The 21,141-nt window shown below is 39.4% G+C and overlaps 1 protein-coding gene across 1 annotated transcript in view; it reads left to right on the top strand.

Annotated features, from left to right (window-relative positions):
- The first annotated feature begins 212 nt into the window (after positions 1-212).
- Positions 213-21,141, top strand: part of C8B (complement C8 beta chain) — a 37,033-nt gene continuing 16,104 nt past the window's right edge. Inside the window, exons 1-7 of the mRNA XM_089518304.1 lie at positions 213-265; positions 1,812-1,968; positions 7,356-7,494; positions 10,346-10,487; positions 12,967-13,099; positions 14,742-14,939; positions 17,821-18,061. Coding sequence (XP_089374430.1) covers positions 213-265; positions 1,812-1,968; positions 7,356-7,494; positions 10,346-10,487; positions 12,967-13,099; positions 14,742-14,939; positions 17,821-18,061 — 1,063 coding nt within the window. The remainder of the gene's footprint in view (positions 266-1,811; positions 1,969-7,355; positions 7,495-10,345; positions 10,488-12,966; positions 13,100-14,741; positions 14,940-17,820; positions 18,062-21,141) is intronic.

The raw sequence follows: 21,141 nt of genomic DNA, 5'->3' as shown, positions 1-21,141 counted from the left end.
TCCTCTCTCTCTCTCTCTCTCTCTCTCTCTCTAACACTCACACTCACACACATTCACTGTTCATTTTAATTAATAGATGTGGCAATCTATAAAATCTGGTAAAATTAGGTGGCCCTGCCCCCTGCTGATATCAAAAACAGAAGACACTTCCAGACTCACAGGGTGTGATCAACATTATTTGTGCCCACTGGCAGCCTTCATCCCTACAAGCGATGTATGTTACACAACCTGATCATTCAGGGACCCATAATGGTGTGGATGTCCAGTATGTTGTTCTGACTGAGGTTCTTTGTATACATGTATGGTCTTTTCTGCCTTCAGCTAAATGTGCCATTCACATGTGACTGGAGTCCTTTGGTGGGTGTAAAATAATGAGATGCTGCTGCTCCTTGCCATGCAATCAGTTAAATGAATGAAAGAGCCTATAAGGACTCTGTGGCAATATTTGATCAGAGAATGTGCCCAAGAGTGATTAGTGCTCAAGCATATTTCTTCCATTTTCCTGAGTAGGCATGACTCAGCTTCACAAACAACAATAATTTCATAGTGTACAATATAAATTTGTTCTTACCTCACTCATAACTCATCTTTGAAGGAATTCGTAAAGAACTAGGTGATAGTGACAACAATGAGGATGAAGAGGAGCAGAAGGAAAATATTGATCATATACAGTATGCTCTTCATATCAATGGGGGATCTGTTCCAGACCCTCATCCTCCCATGGATAAGGAAGAATGAGGGGCCTCAAGTCCCATTGTCCTCAATGGCAGGTGCAAAGTGTGTGCAGCCCCTAATGTGGCCATGTGCACACACACCCCATTGAAAGCAATGGGGCTTGACATCCGCAGATGGCAAACATGCAAATATCGAAAGTTCTCTGTACATCAATCATGTGTGTGGTGGATATCTGAAGAACTGTGGTGGCCTTATCCTAACAGCAGCATGCTACTTTCATGACAACATTGTTCCAAAGTACAGCACTTTGGGTGTGTATGCCTTTAAGTCCCCTGTTGACTTATGCTGACCCTATGAATTTCATAGGGTTTTATTAGGCAAGTTAGACTCAGAGGCGGTTTTGTCCCTTCCTCTGAAATATAGCCTACAGCACCTGGCATTTAGTGGTGGTCTCTCATCCAATTACTAACCAGAGCTGACCCTACTTAGCTTCCAAGATCAGAAAGCATCTGGTGCCTCTACTGTTCTCTAAAAGGCTGAGCAACAACCATTGTCTTCCATGACATGCACAAGGATGGATTATCTGGAATGCTATGACCTAGGAAGATTGTTCCTTCACCTCCATCTACCTCCCAGATGTTCTTCAGGCTTTCTATTTTACTAGACTGTAACAGGACTTGCATTTGTTCTACCTTCACTTTGTTGATATGTTCCATCTTTTCACATTTTAATTAGGCTTCAACTAGGCATGCTTATATTTCACATATAATTTCAATAAACTAAATATTCTTAGAGCTTTTTGCTGATTATTATTAAACTGGTGTGATCATGTGACAGAAGTGGCTGTGTAAATGCATGACTATTTCAATGAAACCCTCTCATGGAGCATATTTTTCAGAATTCTCCATACATAATTCATAGTCACACAATCATTTCAGTATGTACTAGTTACTATCCATAGCCAAAGTACTCTCAGAGTTGTTTGATCTTAATGGTACACTTGCAAAAGCCTTCTGTATGTTATCTTGACACATCACTTATACCTCTCTGTATGGCAAGCACCATATAGATGGTGGCGATAAGAAATAGTGCATCACATATACCTTAATGGAAAAATTTTCCCTATTAAAATATAGTGGAAAAAGGGATCTTTCCTTTCAATTAAATGGAGTTGATGGCAGTGTGACCAAAGAGCGATGGCGCCGATCTCCAAACAGCCTACCACAGCCGATTGACTGTGTCCTTTCCAGTTGGTCCTCATGGAGTACTTGTGAACCTTGCCAGAAGAAAAGGGTGAGTCTATATATGATTTGTGTTTGATAGGAATTAGAAATGTGCTTCCAAAGAACTGGCTAACTAGTTCAAATCAATATGGCTCCCCTTCCTGCAATATGGCTGTACTACTCTTTCTGTAGATCTTCCTTTTAAATCTGATTCTGGACTTCAGGGGTGTGGAACTCATGACCCTCCAAGAGTTGGTGAACTACAACTCCCACCACCATGACCTCTGGCCATGTTGGCTGGGACAGATATAAACTAGACTCAAAAAACATTTGGAGGGCCACAGTCCCCCCTCCCCCTATTTTATCCCTTTTTATATTGTCTAGTTTCTTGGACAGTTTGCATATTTATTTATTTATTTCTCTCTCTCTCTGTCTATCTGGAAAAGGTACACATGGACATGGGTATGCAAGGCCCTAGTGACCTTAGGTACTTTGAAATTTGGCTAATACACAAAGGGAGGCAGAGCTTCAGCAGGTGAATAAGAATAGCAAAGGCCATTAGAAGTGAGCAGGCAAATTGAGGATCACTGAGAGTTCTTTCTCTCAATACATCATATATTATGTGCCAAGTTTCTTTTTCTTACTCCACTGCCTTAATTGTGTTTCTCTCTGTGTGTGCTTCAAGTCACCTGAATTTCACAGGGTTTTCTAAGCAAAGAATACCGAGATGTGGTTTTGCCCATTTCTTCCTCCGACATATATCTTACAGCACCTGATATTTGTTGGCAGTCTTCTGTCCAAGTACTAACTCTTAATTATAGCACCTTCAAAAACGGCCACATTGCCTTTGGACCCTTTAGCCCTTTTAGCTTCCATACCTTCTGACACCTTTTTTCTAATCTTCAGCCTTTCTCACAAAGGAATTCTCTGATGTTCTAATCCCTGTCAAAATGACAACATTCCCTTCCCTTAGAAGTTGAATTACAAGTATTTTGACAGTCTTATCCCCTGAACAGTCAAAAAGTTCACCAACATTTCATGTCATCCCACCAGCTCAGCCAATTGGTGTCAGATGCTTCACTACCATACAATACAATATAGATATATCTCACAATATTCGTTCATATTTCATGTCAGTGCTGTGCCTCCAGGTTTTTTTTTAATCATACAAACCTGTTTGCAGGATTTTACTAAAGTTAAAATAAAGATCCTATTGTATATTACATGGTGCCTGTTTGGTTATCCTGATTCCATCAAAGTCAATTGAATGCTAATATTTATTAGCATTATGTATAATGTCAGAAACCTCATGGCAGCACAGTGATTTGATGTTTTTTCTCTTACTCTCATCCATAGTGCATGGGAACATAGGCTGGAATTTTAGATGCACTAGTCAGTTACACAGAACCATAGAGTTGGAAGAGACCACAAGGGCAACCCAGTCCAACCCCCTGCTATGCAGGAATAAACAATCAAAGCCCTCCTCACAGATGGCCATCCAGCATCTATTTAAAAGCCTCCAAAGAAGGAAACTCTGACACACTCCAAGGCTACATGCAACTACCTTAGCTGCATAGGTATGTAGCATCTCCTGGGCCAGTCACCTTAAACCTGACTTACCAGGCAGCAGCCACTGAGAGTGGCAGAGGTCTGTTCTCCTATTGATCAGGACACAGCAAACTTATGTTTCCTCTCTCCCCCCCCCCCCTCCTCTGATATCTAGTGCAACAGTTAGAAGTAGGATGCTTTTTGCAATTCCTCCTCCCACTGAAGATGGCTCATGGGAGGGAAGTGGGAATGCCAGTCTTCTGTGTCCCAATCAACAGAGAGCAGATTCCTCTCACTCACAGCAGATGGTGCTTGATAAGCCAGGATTGGAGACTGGAGACTTGATAAGCCAGGATTGGAGGGCAAAAAGGGGTGTATTCATGACATCATGAAGGTAGAGCCTTCAGACGGCCCTTACCTGAATGCCGCCATGAACACGCCCCCCGCACGCCCCAAGCGGGAAGAGGCGGCATTAAAAAGGTGCTGCTTTTCTCCGCTTCTTTTCCGTTTGATGCGCAGCTGCGCAGCTCCGTCTGTAACCTGCTGCACCGGTACGCCAGAATTGCTACGCCGCTAATTTAAGTTGCCCATTTAAAGGCTCCGTGTCTGCTGAGTCGCATAATGAGTCGGGGTCCTGGAACATGCGCAGTTTGCAGTCAGGCTTTAATTGCAGCGTCAGCTGCCATGCAGGTGTGGAAGCTGCAGCACAGCTGCAGCGCATTTTAAGACTCGTAACCCTAACCCTAACCCTAACCCTAACCCTAGAGCAACATGTACGCATGCGCTGCTTGGAAAGTTTGGACTTTAAAGTGAGCCCCTACACACATTCCTGTGCCATTTTCACCTAACAATAAAAAACGCTAAAACTGTAAATATTTACATATATACAAGGGAGGTGATGGGGGATGGCAGGGGGACAGCGGTGGCAGCGGCGACAGCTGTGGCTGTGCATTGCAGATTCAGCAAGAGCGCGGGGACCAAAGGAGAGGAGGCATCCATGATGCTGGTGACACTGGCAAAGTGCAAGCGGGCAAGGATGCCAACACCAGCTGATCACCGGCTGGCAGGAGACCACCATTGTTCTTGGGCAGAGCGGGGGGAAAGTTTTAAAGGGGCTTGGGCACTTTAAATGTGCCCATAGGCTTTCTGCCGCCGCTGCTTAGCGCTGCAGCTGCGCAGCTGCGCGTCCGCCAGCCGGCAAAGGAAAAAAAAAGGCCCGTTTTTGGCCGCCCGTGAGGAAGCTGCCTCTCTCTTTGCAGCGTCCTCTGAGGCGGCGGTTTGGAAACTGCAGGTCAGAAACGGCCCCAGGTGAGGCGTCTTCACTGCCCCCCATGTGGAAGCCCCATCTCCTGAGCCACGCCCCCGGGGTGGGCGGTCTGGAGGCTCCGTATTCAGCAGAATACACCTCCAAGACGTCTTCCCCTGCCCGTTTGTATCCCGCCTATATATGCTCTACACTATTGAATATGTAGGGATTGTGAATATGAACCAGTTATAAAATCCTAAACTACAGCTTGATTGTGAATTCCAGCCACAGTCTTATATTGCATCAGATGACTGGTCCATTTAATTCAATATTGCAGCAGTTCTATATAGAATTGCAGCCAAGATGGTTTCCTAGCCCTGCATGAAAATACTTGGTATTCTCTGGTGGTTCCCCCATCCAAGTATTAACTGGGACCAACTCTGCTCAGCTTCCACAATCAAAGAAGATAGGTGTCTATTTCACTTTACCTAAAACCCCTTTTGGAGAGGTGGGGCAAAACCAAGCTATTTTAAATATAAAATCTGTGCTACAGGAGCAGAAGAGACCCTTTCATAATTTTTTTCTAGCAGGGGAAGACTTTATGGGCTGAGAAAAGGCCTGAGGCCATACAAACAGTCATAGGGGTGCACAGGGCCTCAAGGATTCCCTTGCCTGCTTTATTTTATTATTTTATTTTATTTCTTGCTTTTCTCCAACAATGAGACAGAAGGTGACATATATATATATATATATATATATATATATATATATATGAGAAAAGTGATATATTTCCCCCTTGCTCTTTTGTACTGCAAGGCAGCTACGTAAGGTCATGGTTCACTTCTGTGGACTAAACCTTATGAAATTTAGAGTCATAAGTTATTGTGACAGAGTATAAGAGCATGGCCTATATTCCCCTTTCTCTGATAGGAAGTCGGGTTGGGGAACTGCTGCTCTTCACTTGTTGTACTAGAAGGCTCCTGATGTAGGGCTCTTTTGTGTGGAGTGCCCTCCATATCCTTGTTTTTGACTGGAAGATTAAGGCTCACAGCTGCTCATTTTTCACCATGAACATTTGCCACTGACAAAATGCTTTCAGACTAAAGCTTTGATTCTGATAGACATTAGTGGTAAAATTTCTATTATCTTCTGAAGTGCAGTACAATATTATTTTGTCACCAGGCTAAGATGATCACTTTAGAGTAGTCATTCTTTGGCCTCGCTCAAAGCTACAGCATACATATTATTATCATCCTTATTTTTGCTATTGCATTAGTAAAAGATAAGAAAAGTAGATGTACTTGGAAAAACAGAGACAGTATTGAAGTAGAGTATGAAGCAGTCCTACTACTTGTGTAAGCTTGTATCTAAAGGTATAATACAGCTTCCTGTCATGGAATATTTTGCATATACTGTACAGTGGTCCCTTAATATCTGCTGAGGCTCAATTGACCATCCCTCTGGATACCAAAATCTGTGGCTGCTCAAGTCCCATTATATACAATGGCAGTGTAAAATTGTGTTGTTTATGTAAAATGGCAACTACACTTTGCTATTTGGATTATGTTTTAAAATATATATATTTTCAAGCAGTGGATGGTTGAATCCACGAATGCAGAAGGCATGGATATGGAAGGCAGACTGTAGCTGATAGTATGAGAGAGATCCTGGGAAAACATCAGTGGTCTCTGTTATTCAGAATATCTTCCGTAACATTACAGTCATATGTCAATTAACAACACCTCTGACAAAGAAGCTCCTTTTTACAAAGTCTTTTTATGGCCAACCAGCTGCCCTTTTCTTTATCATTCTCTGTCCAGCTAGAAGGTTTTTTGTTTGTTTGTTTGTTTGTTTGTTTGTTTTAACAGCATCAGCACTGGGAGGATATCTAGGTATATCCTTAAAGTTATTAGAATCTTCCCTAGATTAGATTTAGAGTTACTAGGCTTGGGTTACTAGACTCTTCGCTGGTACTCTTAGGAGCCATTTTAGCAGAAGAAAATACCTGAACTACCACATTCTCCCATCTACATGTACCAGATAGTGCTGGTCCATCTGTTCTACATGTCACATCCTAGCCTTGACCAACTACACTTGGGAGTTTACAGTTTCAATGACCTACAGCTAGGCAAAATTTAGCCCAGTGCAAAAAAGTGTAGGCAGAATACTGCACAGTGCTGGTGGGGAACACATGTGTGCATACTGAATTTCTTGAAAATTTGATCTGTCCTATCCAAGCTTGCTAAACATATTCTTTCTCAGAATCTGCTTACCCCAATCCACTGCCACAAGGCAATTCTATAAATACACATTTCTAGTATGTGAAATGTGATGAATGCTACCCCCAATTTACAAATTAAAATGGTGAATAGAATGAAAAGGGACCCAATATTTCCCATATATATTATACACTGTCAATGGTGTAATTTTTATATTTTTTTCAATTTTAATTGGATGATTTTAATTGTTTTTAATGTGTTTTATGTGTGTTGTTAGCCACCTTGGGTCCCACTTTGAGAGCAAGACAGGATAAAAATAAATGAATAAATAAATAAATAAATAAATAAATAAATAAATAAAATAGAAAAGACCTATATACCAACTCAAGATACATGCACTTTAATTTGGGAAAGCAAGAATTAATAATATCTATTCTGTTGCAGTACCGATTTGCCCATGTGGAACAGCCTTCGCAGTTTGGTGGTGACCAATGTGATGATGCTGATCAAGAAACTGAAGACTGTGTAACAAGCACACCTTGCAGAAACACTGTTCGATGTGAAGGCTTTGTATGTGACACAGGTTAGTGAATAAAGAGAGAGGCTTCCCTTAATCTGAAAACGTGGCTGAAACCCCTGACTATCAAACTGAATATGACCTTAATAAAACAAATGCAAAAATACTGAGGCTTTGTTCCTTTTCAGCTAAAGTAGTAGTAGTATAGACTGCTTGGTTTGTCACCATGAAATCTAATAATGGCCAGATCCTATTGGGAAATCCCCCACCCAAGGCAATCCAGTGAATCAGCATGTAGTTTATTCCTATTGATCTCGTCTAGTTGGGGAAAAATGTAAGATTCAATTCATCGTTTGCATTGTGGGCCTCTAAAGCTGCTGCAGAATTAGTGCAGTTTGACACCACTTTAATTACCATGGTTCAATGCTATTGAATCCTGGGATTTGTAGTTTGTTGTAGCACCATAGCTTTCTGACAGGGAAGGCTAAATATCTCACAGAGCTACAGTTCAAAAGATGCCATAACACTGAGCCATGGCAGTTAACGTGGTGTCAAGCTGCACTAATTCTGCATGTTGCAGCCAGTTCTACAGTGTAGAGTCCCCCCCCCCCCAAAAAAAAAAAAGCATTTTAATACTTCCTGTGATTAAATTAAATTGTAGATACAGGCAACAACAGCATGGGTGCACAATGGTGTGCTGTTTCTGAAATTATAGCTAGTAAGTTCTGTGTTTGAGAGATCTGTGTGTGTGTGTGTGTGTGTGTGTGTGTGTGTAAACATTTATTTGTTCTTGCCTCTCCTTGTGGATTCAATTTACAAGATCAAAACATTCACTGTCTGCAGCTGAGTGTCCTCCAGCGTAACATGGCAGTTCCATATGTGGAACTAGGCTACAACTGGCCACTCACTGAACCCTGTACTTACCAGAGAATTTCTACAGCCCCTTCTTCACAACCATTCCATGCCTGATGAAAGCAGGGAGGAGGGGGGTGGAGAAGCATCTAACTATGTCCCTGCAGCCAGACAGGAATTGATTACAACGTTTGCTGAAACATCTCAAGGACCCCAAGAGAGGATGTAATCAGTTCACCTCTGGCTACAGGGACAGAACCAGATGCTTCCCAGTTGCTCACTGCTCTCACCAGGCATATGTACAGTGCTGTGTAAATTTACAGTGCTTTATAATTAAAGGTTAATAATAATAATAATAATGGGTTGGGTGAACTGAAGCCATTCTATCATAGTTGGGTGAGAGGGGGTTGGGCATTGTGGAAGACAGAAGGGAATATCAACATCCACATTGACAAAAAAAGAGATATACACAAATATAAACTGGATTTATGCCTGCATATGCCACTAACAGGATGGTGACCATTGTCTCTAACATCAGCTATGACCATTATTGGATAAAATTAGACCCAATCTGATAATCATTTCTTCATTCCATTTTCTAATACAGTGGGCCCTCTCCATATGCAGGGGATCCATTCTGGACACACACACACCCCGTATATGGGGAAAACATCGTACACTCAACCCTCATTTGTTTTAATGGGGAAGTGCTCTGTGTGAGGTGCAGTGTGCATGCGCCATTATACTTCCCGAGGCTTAACCGCATATGGCACGCCCATGTATGGTGCAGGCGTGCTGTAATAATATGACAGTAGGTTAAAGGTGACCACTTTATATGTATAGTGCAATAATAGGTTTTGTTTTTCTTTTCTTTCAAATTTGATACAGGTGTATATATTTGACAATTTTTTTAAAAAATATATCTTTTGCTGTTTGTTGATTGATTTATTGAATGAAGAGAATTTTTTATCTCACTTGAGATATAAACTGCAGCAAGGAGAACTAACTTCCCAATTTACTGTGGATCAGTAGATCACTATACTAATACCTCAGGTAGACAACTAAAATTTCATAAAATTAAGTACATGAAAGAAATATTGCAGCCATAGCACTCAACATTCCCGTACAGTATTTAAAACTGCACTGTGCTGCAGCTTCTTCTTCAGGCTTCTATGAGAAATAGTGACGATTTCTTAGGCCTAACTGCTTCGTCAATTTCTGTAGCCAGAAAACTATTCTTTGTGGAAATGAAATTAAAGTTAAAAAAAGAAAAATGAAACCTATAGTTTTTCAATATTAGTGCAATGGCAACTTTTTACAAAATAGTACTTTAGCTATTTGATGATGAAGAAATGCATAGAACATATAAGCCTATACATAATTGTTAATGCCAACTAGAGTAGAACCATTATAAATCTATTGTAGAGTAGATCTAATGGGGATTTGATAAATCTACACTCTTGTAAATTCTATTGATTCTGTGGTTGTACTTTAGTGGGATTAACCTCTTGATGTAAATTAGTGTTGATTAATGCATATGAAATGTCAAAAGGAAAAAGACCTGATATTTGAAAGTAAGTAGCAAAGAAGTACAGAATCATTATTCTTTCAAAACAAAGATCAGATCTATCAGTACCGAGAATTTTAGAGCCTATCAACATAGGTAGATTATTTATTTGTTGCATTTTGCATTCATAGTTGTACTTTTTTTACATTTCCTTTTTTCCGCATTTCCTTTTGCTAGTAGCAATTTCTGACTGGTCTTTCCTATGAAATGAAATGCAATTTGTCTCAAATTATAAATGGTGACTCAGGCTTAAATGGATGTTACAAAAATATGACATGCTGTAGACTTCTCCTAATCAATTAAGTGTGTCAAGTTATTAAACATGATTGTGTTTAAAAAGCACACAAAGATAAGCAAGAGTTTTGAGGAGCAGGCTGAAATAAATTGATAATAGTGAGTGTAAGTTTTAAGGGGGCAGAGGCATAAAATTGCACTTATTAACCTAAACAGTAATATCAGATTAACAATTAATCAGTGTGTTTCCATTCTGTGTTGTAGGAAGATGTATTAATCGGAGGCTACTTTGCAATGGGGATGATGACTGTGGGGATCAGTCAGATGAAAGAAACTGCAAGAAAATATATAGGAGATGCAACCAGCCTGTAGAACAATACTGGGGAATACAAATGCTAGCAAGTGGGTAAGTGCTTCTGTAGAATACAGAAACACGATTTATGCCAACCTAATTTATGTCGGATTCTCTCTTTCATCTTAAATTCCAAATAGGTTGTTTTTTCATGGGGAAAACATTGGTGGGAAGGCAATGGCAAAAGGATTCAGCCAAAAATGCCAATTTTAGCTTAAAGCTTTTACTGACAGTAAAACTCTTGGCTCTTGGAGGGGCATTTTGTACTCATGGTAATATTTAGGCACAACTGGCAACTAACTCAGAACATGCTGTTGCTTTTCTATTCTGTCATTGACTATACAAAGCTCAGAATGTTTAAAAAATATGGGTGAATAACTATACAACTTTTACATTTTAGCTTAAAGCTTTTACTGACAGTAACTGAGACTTGGATGGGCATTTCAACCTTTTCAAATGGTATGGGGAGGGACTTTACAAGAGCTGAGACACCACCAAACCATGGTGACATGAAGAAAGAGAGATGGCCACGTGGAGAAGCCTGGATGCTGCTCCTTTCTGCCCCATACAGAGGCCACAGCAACCAAATGGCGTTGCCTCCGGGAGCCCTAAAAATAACCCGCTCTCAGGTGGGCATGTGCCAGGTGCCATTGGTGACCTCGTGTGCAGTGATGAGTTCCGCGTGGCGCCTTGCCATTTGGATGTGGCAGTGCACGTACATCATTATGGTGGGCCCCGTGTGGATGTGGGTGAGCCATTATGGCATGATAGGGTTCAGGAGCATGCAGACGCTCCGCTATCCCAAGCCCTAAAATCGGCCCCAGGCCGGCGCTTTATGCCAGTATGTATCAGGCCACAGTTACAAGATTGAAGAGTTCAAGTTTCAGCCTCCTGGTTTTGAGGTTGTCCATCTAATCGATGGATTGATTGACTGACTGACTGGTTGATTTAATATTGAGGGTATTTATATCCCATCCTTCAGCCAAAAAGGCTCCCAGGGCATTTTATAAATGGTTAATTTGACAGTTCCCTGCACTCAGGCTTACAATCTAAATAAGGTACAACCATAAGGAAAATGGAATGGCAGTGAAGGGAGGGGAGTAAGTCCAGTAGGTACTGCCTACTTTTTCCTCTCTCAGGGGCTATGGCAATAGCAGTTGGGATAGAAGGACAACCTTTCATCGGCGGCTGGGCCAAGGCATGATGATCAAACTAAACAATGTTCAGATAAGATTCGTTTAGCTTTAGGTTTAGGTGATAAGAACTATTTATACATGCTGTCTGAATAACAGCTAGTCCATTTTTCTGAAGGATATTTCTAGAATAATGTTTTTGGGTAGTGTGGAAGTCTACCATGGAAATGAATGAGAAAAAAATCCTGTTACACTAGTGGACATCAACTGACACAAGACTGGATTTGGAGCCATTCTGTACTCAGAGGAATATTTAGACACAGATCACAACTAACTCTGAATACGCTCTTGCTTTTGTATTCTGTCATTGACTCTACAAAGCTCAGATTTTTTTAAAAAAAATGTGGTTGAATAATTATACCACAATCTTTAATAAGTTTTTAAAATTAAATTACACAATAATCTAATTTAATGGACCCCCACTAGTGATTTTTCACTGTGTTCTTAAAGGGAAACTTAATTATTTCTCTATTTATCATTACAATTCTAGGAAGAAGTCTTAATCTAAAGTGGTGTGAGAGAGCTGTTAACCAAATCATATAAAAACTAACATTAAAAAAAGAAAGAGACATATCACTTTAACTGCCCTGGCTTAGTGTTAGGGAATCCTGGGAATTACAGTTTATTGTGGCACCAGAGCTCCCTGACAGAGAAGGCTAAATATCTCACAAAACTACAGTTCCCAGAATTCCCTAACATTGAGCCAGGGCAGTTAAAGCCATCTCAAACTGGATTATTTCTGCAGTGTGTTTTGGACCATAGGTAATTCAGTAAATTTTAAATGACCCTTTTCTCCAGTTGTATTACTGTTTGGTTAAATTTCAAAGTAGTTACAGTCAGCAGGCAAAATCAAATTGTGAGTCACAACTAAAATTAAATGTAACCTATATAAGTGGTAAGAAGTTTGATTTATTCAGTTGTTTGTTTTACTCTACAGTTGGATTTATGTGTTTAGATTCACTCCAGTTTAGAAGTGTTTAAATTCATGAGATGAACAGCAGACTAACACAGTTGGTGTAAGGTTGATATTTAAAAACCAACAATCACATCTTTTCAATTGTCCATGAGGGTAGAAAAACATCAAGAATATTTCAATTTGCAGCATTAGATCTTTCTGCTCTCCAGTGAATCAAAAATCATTTTAGTAGTCAATTATTTAATAAGGGCCTAGCAACTGTTTTCTTAGCTGGGACAGATGATAGAATATCCTGCATGTAAAACTAAAATTAGGATAAAAACAGAACAGAAACAAGAAAAGAGAAAGATTAGCTGACTTTGAAAAGAATTATTACTAATGAATGTATAAACAACATTGGTTTATCCATCTCTCCTCTTTCCAGATTAAATATTTTTACAAACCATCTGGAAGGCTTAGTTCTTGACCACAGATACTATGGTGGTGCTTGTTCTCCACAGAATATTGGAGACACCAGTTTCAGGAAGCCATTCAATGTACAAAGCTATTTGGCTGTGGTATGTATCAAATAGATGTTCAAGTTTGTGACATCGTTCACCTGTTACATTTATTAAAGTGAAATTTCTGTCTGAAAAATGTTTCTAAAGCAATAGCATTTATCAGTAGCATTTATATTTTATACTGCTTATAGTGAACTCATCACTCTCTAAGCAGTTAACTGTCTGTAAAGCAATTGCCCCCAACAAGCTGGGTACTCATTTTACTGACCTATGAAAAGATTGAAGCCTGAGTCAATCATGGAGCCCTGGAATCGAACACACAACATTTTGGCTGCAGTACTGGCATTTAACCACTGTGCCACCAGGGCTCCTTTTTATTTTATACCCATCTATTTTATACAGTACACATATGTTTCATACATGTTTGGATCCAGTTATACCCTGCAGTGCTTCATCACAGAACTTTCATAGGCACTAAAAACTCAATTTTACATGAAGAAAAAAATTACTGCAGTTAACTTTTTTTGTACCAAATCTTGTTCATCAATCAAATATGTATGCAAGAGGACAACTCCTTATGTAGACTAAAACTACAAAAGCCATAATGCAGTCCATCCATGAGTGAAATCCACATGCACAAAAATATCTGAGGTCTTCTCCAGTTCCCAAAGCAGGACAGTGACAATATTGAATAAATCAGAACAGAACAAGTATCCTGCAAAATTCAGCCAGATTAAAATTTCATCTGATTTCATTATTGTTGTCAAATATGTGTTGTATTTTTTAATTTACCTATATTTTATGCATGATGGTGATAATGTCAACAACATTTAGTCATTATTATTGTTGTCATGTGCTTTCAAGTCATTTCCGATTTATGGCAATCTTAAAGTGAACCTGTCATGGGATTTTCTGGGACTGAGAGATTGTGGCTCATCCAAGGTCACCCAGTGGGTTTCCATGGCCAAGTGGGGGGATTCAACCCTAATCTCCAGAGTTATAGTCCACTGTTCAAACCACTACACCATGCTGGCTTGTATTATTGTTATTATTGTATTATTATTACCTCCTCCTCATTATGATTGCATATTTCCCTAACATCCACAGTCCACAAATTAAGCAATTACAATGTAACAAACTAGATTTACAACCTTGTGACTGCCTTGTATTCACATTTGCAAAATTGGCACCATTGCTACAATGGCAAACGGCCCTGAAAGCTACCTTCAAAGTCAGTCAGCCCTCCTGAGTGATGGATTTATGTGGTGCTAGGGAGCAGGGCACTGCAGGCTGATGTGACCAGCAAAGCATAATGTGAGGGGGAGAAGCAAAGGGTACAAATCTTAATTACATCTTTTCTCACTGACCATGTCATCTTGCAACAATATAAACCTCCATTTCTCAGAGCAGCTGACTGGCTTTTAAGATGGGTTTTTAGGTTGCATCAGAAGTTAAAAGCTATGATATCCTAGCTCTGCCACCAATCCAGGATTGCAGCTGTTTAGATCTGCCCTTTTGCATCTCAGGGTGGCTTACAACATGAAACTGAATACAGTATAGATAAAAAAGTACACAAATATGATCATTCGAATGTTATTTTAATTATTTTTCAATATTTTTCATAGTCATATTACCCTGTTTCCCTCTCTTTTATGTGTGGAAATTAGGATGCTACAAGTTTTTCTTGCTTTTTGTCTAGACCAAAGGCAAATTTGACTTTACATCAACGGAATATGAATCTTACTCAGATTTCGAAGAAAATGTTTCCAAGGCCAAATCGAAACAAGAAAGCTTCAGCATTGGACTAAAAATACCAAACGTGTTTCACTTTGGTTATAGTCAGGATGATATGAGATACAAAAAGTTCATTGAGAGAACAAAACATTTTGCTTCAATGGTAAATATACTTCTGCTTACTTTTAGGCATATTTTAAAGAGAAAAATATATTGTACACATATATACATTCATGCATTTGAATCAGAGTTTCACAGTCACTGTATTCAGGAGTTAGACAAGTAGAGATGGTGATAATGAAGAAAGGGGGCGCATTAGAACTCAGAATGCTCTAAAAAGGGACTGGACAAAGCTATGGAGAATAGAACTAAGTGCTTACTATTATGGCTGTATATTACCTCTGATATCAGGTGCTGTGGGTTATATTTCAGAGGAAGGAACTGGGAAATCCACCTTTGAGTACTCCTTGTCTAAAAATCAACAGGTGACTTGAAGGCACACACATACACACCAGGTATCAGGTGCTGAGGAGAGAATATTGCTTTGGCACTCATGTTCTGCCTTTGGGTCTCCCATAGGTAACTTATTGACCACTGTGTAAGCAGAATCCTGGATTTAATAAGTCCATGTTTATTCCAGCATAGCTCTTGCTGAGTTCTTATAGCAAGAAAAGACTTCCTTGAAATCCTAAATGTCTACTGCCATTAAGTTAGGAAAAATGCAGCCTATAAGCCATTGCAAATTGACCCCCCACTCCACCCCCAATGTTGTTGTGATTCAAAGCACTCAACCAGTTACACTTGGGGAGGAGGTCACCGTGTTTTGAAAACCACTCTGAGTCCAAAAGAGTAATTTATTTAACAATTATTTTTACTTTATTTAACACAAACTGGCCTCCGGGGCCTAAAACAGGGCATGTAGTGAAACTGACAAAAGCATGGATGTTACCTTCTCTTATCCTGCAGGAGGGCATCCTTTTCCAACCCCTTGCAGATGCCATGCCTGGAATAGATAGTATGGAACTGAATGGACAATGGTATAGTTCAAAATAAGGCAGTTCCTGTGTTTATGGATACAGTGTTTTTGCCTCACGCATTCACTGATAACACAGACCCAATCTATATGTTGAACAAAGTCAAAGGTAGCCATGTGTTCCTGTGTGCCAGCTGCTTGGCAACACTTCCACCTTCTGTGTTTGGGGGCAAGAACAGAAGGTTGTTTCTGTCCAAATGTGGGCCTGATGCATAGCTTGTGATCTTCATTTTGCTAATGACAATGGGGTTGCCTCATGATATCTTGCTGCCTGGGGCAAAGAACAAGCCCCAGCTCCATTTCAAAGTACTGGAACAAATTGGTGGCAGTGGTGTGTGCCTTCAAGTCATTTCCAACTTATGCCAACTAAGGGGACCTATCATGAGGTTTTTTTGGCAAGATTTATTCAGAGGAGGTTTGCCATTGCCTTCCCCTGAAGCTGAGAGCATGTGACTTGCCTAAGGTCAACCAGTGGGATTCATGGCCAAGCTGGGAATTAAGTCAGTGATTCTATGTTATGCTTATTTAACTTCAGATGTTTCAGAGGGGTGGCATCCCCCTAACCTCCAACAGATGCTCATCCCTTGTTTAGAGGGAGAAGCCTTATGTCACAGTATCCATGACTTTTTAAGTATCTGCTTTTCCAAGAGTTATGTCTGATATAGCTGCCTTCCTGTCCTTGGGATTTCCATAGGGATGCCAGTATGAACATAAACGGCCATGCTAATGTTTGACTGGTGAAACAAGAAGACAGGTGCTGTCATTTCAGAATATGGCAAAAGCAGCGGAGAAACCACACTGTTCAACTGTAGGGCAGTCATGACAGTAATATAGAATGAAAACTGCTTGCAGGCTTTCCATAGTTTAATTATAGATTGAAAGAAGCTATTTTGCTTTCAGAATGCTGAAGAATCCATTGAATTATTTATTCAAGAGAACATTGTATATGACAGGAGGATGCTTGCAACATCACTGTAGTTGGGTTACATTAATCTCTCAAAAGATAGGATTTCCTCTGATGCAAAATATTAGACCAGTTAAAATTTAGGACTAATTTTCAGCTTTTAAAATCTTCAAGTTTTCACCTCCCAAATTATCGGATCAGAAAAACTTATTCTTCTTGATCACCATTGAAATGAAGAACAGACATTTTAAGAATGCCATCATAGAGTTTTGAATATTTGTCAAGGGCTTAATCAGGGTTAGTTTTTCAGGTCTATCAGGAACATTGATAGAATGAATGTTCTTTTCAAGTTCCCACACCAAACAAGAGGATTCATTTCCTTGTGAATCCATGTAATAGGATGTTTAAACCAGCAGAAGGTTTGGAAATTTAAGTCACTTTTAAACTTTCCTTGCATAGTTCCATCATACTCTATGCAAGAAAAGCTGATTTTGTAAGATGGTGGCCTCCTATATTCATGAAGGCTGTCCGTTTGATTTTAAACTCTGGGAAACAGGTTTAAAATTGCACAGGGAGCTTCCACAGACAGAGGTAGTTCTTCCATTCACAAAGTCAACCTCCACCTGTAGAAGGAGGTAGAAATGACTAAGGAGGGAGCAAGGTTAACTGGCTGGTGACTTCTGTCTGGTGACTGGTAACTAACTGGCTGGTGGTTTGTATCATAATTGGGATGGTGAATCTGCTCTGAGTTTTATTTGAACCTTAAGAGATCTATCTAGGGCTCTGATTATCATCCCCCAATTGGATTCAGCACTCTGTATCACTCTTTAAAAACTCAAACTAAAATCTGGAGTATGAAATTATTCTGAAGTTGCTGGCTGGGGGATTCTGGGAGCTGTAATCCAAAAGTAGACCCTTACTAAATTCTGCATTTTGAAAAAGATTATTGTATTTGCAGTATTAGTGAAAGGCCAGAAAAAACTGCAGTGTGCCCAGAAAGATGGCACCAGACACAGCTTTATTTGTGCATGTTGAGATGTGTTAGGCTATTTTGGAACATTTTGAAAAGATGTCTTTCTCTTCTTTGATACATTTCCTTTGACACAGTCTAGAAAATTTATCAATGCACGTTCAGAGCTGCAAGTTGCAGAGTATAGACTGAAGAATCAGAATCTGATGCTTCACTATGAGTTCTTCCAGCGAGTTCGTCAGTTGCCTTTAGAGTACAATTATGGAGAATATCGAGAACTCTTCAGAGACTATGGAACACATTACATCACAGAGGCCACTCTTGGTGGTACTTATGAATATACTTTGATCATGAATAGCGAGGAGCTTCAGAAAGCAGGTATGTAGAGTGAGATGGTTAAAAAAGAGCCAAGTATATTTATACTGTTCAGTCTTAAGTGCCTGAACTCTGTTCATTTACTCTACATTACACAGGGTATAATATGTTAAGAAAATAACAAATTCACTGATTACTTGGTTTGTTTTAATTATCTGAATATTGACTATTTCACTGTTCCAAAGACAGTGCTGCAAGTATTTGTATAGGGAGGGAAATAATATATTAAAATAGTTGAAAATGGCTGGAAAACATTATTTTTAGACTGGAGAGACCCTGAGAAAAAGAATCTTGGGCTGATGAGAATCTTCATGCTCTGAGACTTATTCAGCACAAAATTTGGACCTGGCTATTTTGCAAAGCAAGCAGCATTTTCTGTGCAGGGAACAGTATTTCCTGAGCAGAAAATAATATTTTATGCAGCAGTATTATTTCCTGTATAGAAAATGCTGTTTCCTGCACAGAGGTTGCTGTAATTGAGGATTTGTTCTACCAAAATTTACATGTGTTTGATTTGTATAGAAAACCACATTTTCTACACAGGAAACAGCATTCTGCACATAAAACAAGATTTTCACATAGAATTATACTTATTTTTTTCTGCAAAAAATGCTGTTTCTTTTTGCAGAAAAGGCCAAGTGGGATTTTGAACCCTGGTCTTCGGAGTCGTAGTCCAATGCTCAAACCACTACACCACATTCACTCTCAGTGAAGATTTACACTCCTGTATTTGTGCATGTGTTTGTAAATTCTTCTCTAACATTTTAACACTATCTGTTTCTTTGGACTGCTGTGGTCAGGCATGCCAATTACTCTAGTATATGATGCAGCTAAGCTTTTAGTTTTAGCTCCAAACCTGAATGGAGCAAGCTGTTATGTTCAGAAAAAACAAGATAGGGTGTCATTTTGCCTAAAATGACTGATGACATCAAATTTTCTAGCCCTAACTACTTGAAATTGAACCTCGGTACATTAATTTACCCTGTTGCCATGATAATGTAACTATTATTTTTAGTCTAGAGCTGGATAAAATGGGCTAATGATTACTTGATAATTCTTGATGGTTTTAACATGTAGCCTAAGGAGAAAGGGAGCTGTTACTAAGGGGACATCTTCTCCTATATAAATCTTAAGAGGCTGAGATCAAGGAATCATCTGGCCCTCCCTACAGAAGAGCAATATTGTGTTAATTTTGGGGCTTAGTTTTCCTTTGTGAAATTCCTTGTCACCAGCCAGATGTATACTATTTGTTGTGCTAGGCTGGTGAACTGATTTTAGTACATCTTATTTCCAACTGGTTTTTATTCATGCTGCTGTTTGGGGGTTTGTTTATTTTTTGGTATAATTCTTGAATTTTCTTGTTTTAGATTGATGCAAGCTGCTTAAAAAATCTTTAAAGTTGTAAATAAATTGGTATGATAAGAAATAGTTAACAACCCAAAATTAGTTATGGGACAATCAATGGGTTACCTAAGTTGATATCTTGTGGCAATGTTGTTTATTTGGACAATCTCACTTATTGTTTCTGCATGATGAATATTGCCTGTAGACATCTTCCAAGTTGTTGGTCATTTAGCATCTTTTACAACCATGTAAATTACTTAGAAACACTTCCAGGGGCAATTACGTGGTTAAATCAATTGCTAAAATGCAAAGTGTATGCATTCTCTCATTCTCATGAAGTTCTCTAAGGCTTCGAAGAGTTCATCTCCTTTTCATTTCTGTAAACATCCAGATTGTAGGAGTCTAAAAAACAGTAAATAATTTACTGGGAGGCTCTCTTATCTGACACTGCTTTTCCTGTTTGATGGATGGTGCTTTCACAAGGGCTAGTGTTCCTTGTGTAGAACAAAGAGAGCTTTAGGACTTTAATCAATAGCTTCAGCTTCTTGTATACCCATTGGCAGAGAGAGGTTGATAAAACAGTCTGTAGAAGGACTTTTGGACTCCTCTGGATGACACATAATGACTAGGGTGCAGACAAATCCATGTGTACACACAAAACACCTGAGCATGCATTCAATGTTTCTGTGGTGGCTGATTTTGATTTCAGCCCATTGCATCGTATAAGGTTCTTCAAACTATGTAGGGACATTCAGAGGCTATTCTGGGGGTGAGTGGAGAGAGAGTTGCTGAGCAGGGATAAAAACAGAAAAGCTCCAATTCGACACAGGTTCCGAGATAAAAGTATATGCTTTCTCGTGAAGACATGAAGTGAGGCATAGGAAGCTGAAGGAGGGAAGAAGTGGTGAATAATAATAATAATAATAATAATAATATTTATTTATTTATTTATACCCCGCTCTTCAGCCAAGGCTATCAGAGTGGCTTACAATTTGTTAATTAGACATTTCCCTGCCCTCAGGCTTACAATCTAAAAAAGACAAGACATAAAAGGAGAAGGGAATGACAGCAGGGAAGGGGGGAAATCCAGTTCTCCCTTGGAGGCCTGATGGAGCTGGTCTGCCTTCCTCTCCCTCAAGATGGCGGATGAAAAGAAGAAAGCATTTGAAGGTGTAAGGGAAAGCAAGGGAGTTGGAAAGACTGAGGGGTGTGTGACAGGTAGAGCAGCAAAGTACAAGAAGCACGCTCTAGTTGTGTGATGGTCTTTAAAATGTACAATATATAATTCATCACGGGATGAATTAGGGTTGGAAAGGATTTTTCTCAGATATTTGAAAAATGGTTGAAAACATGTTTCCAGGTGTTGCGAAACCCTGACAAGATGAAGGTCTGAAAGAATCTTCATAGTTTAGAACTTATTCTGCACCCAAATTCACACATGGTTGTTTTGTAGGAAACAGCATTTTCTGCACAGAAAATAATTGTAGAAACATTCTTTTCTCTGTAGAAAAGGTCATTTCCTATACAAAAAAAATGTTGTAATTGCAGACTTATTCTGTGTAGAATTCACGTGTCGTTGATCTGCTTAGGGAAAAATCATTTTCTGTGTGAAAAACAGTTGTTTTGCACAGAAAGCAATATTGCTGATGAGAAATATTTCTTGCAAGAAAGTACTGTCTCCTAGAGAAAAAAAATACACTGCAAAATCACATATATGCAAAGCCTTTCTCTCGTAGGGA

The sequence above is a fragment of the Sceloporus occidentalis genome, unplaced genomic scaffold (genome assembly GCF_023333645.1).
Source record: "Sceloporus occidentalis isolate IW3139 unplaced genomic scaffold, rSceOcc1.0.p SCAF_3, whole genome shotgun sequence".
Lineage (NCBI taxonomy): Eukaryota > Metazoa > Chordata > Lepidosauria > Squamata > Phrynosomatidae > Sceloporus > Sceloporus occidentalis.
The sequence above is the reverse complement of the archived record's forward strand: the minus strand, read 5'-3'. Positions and strand labels throughout refer to the sequence as shown.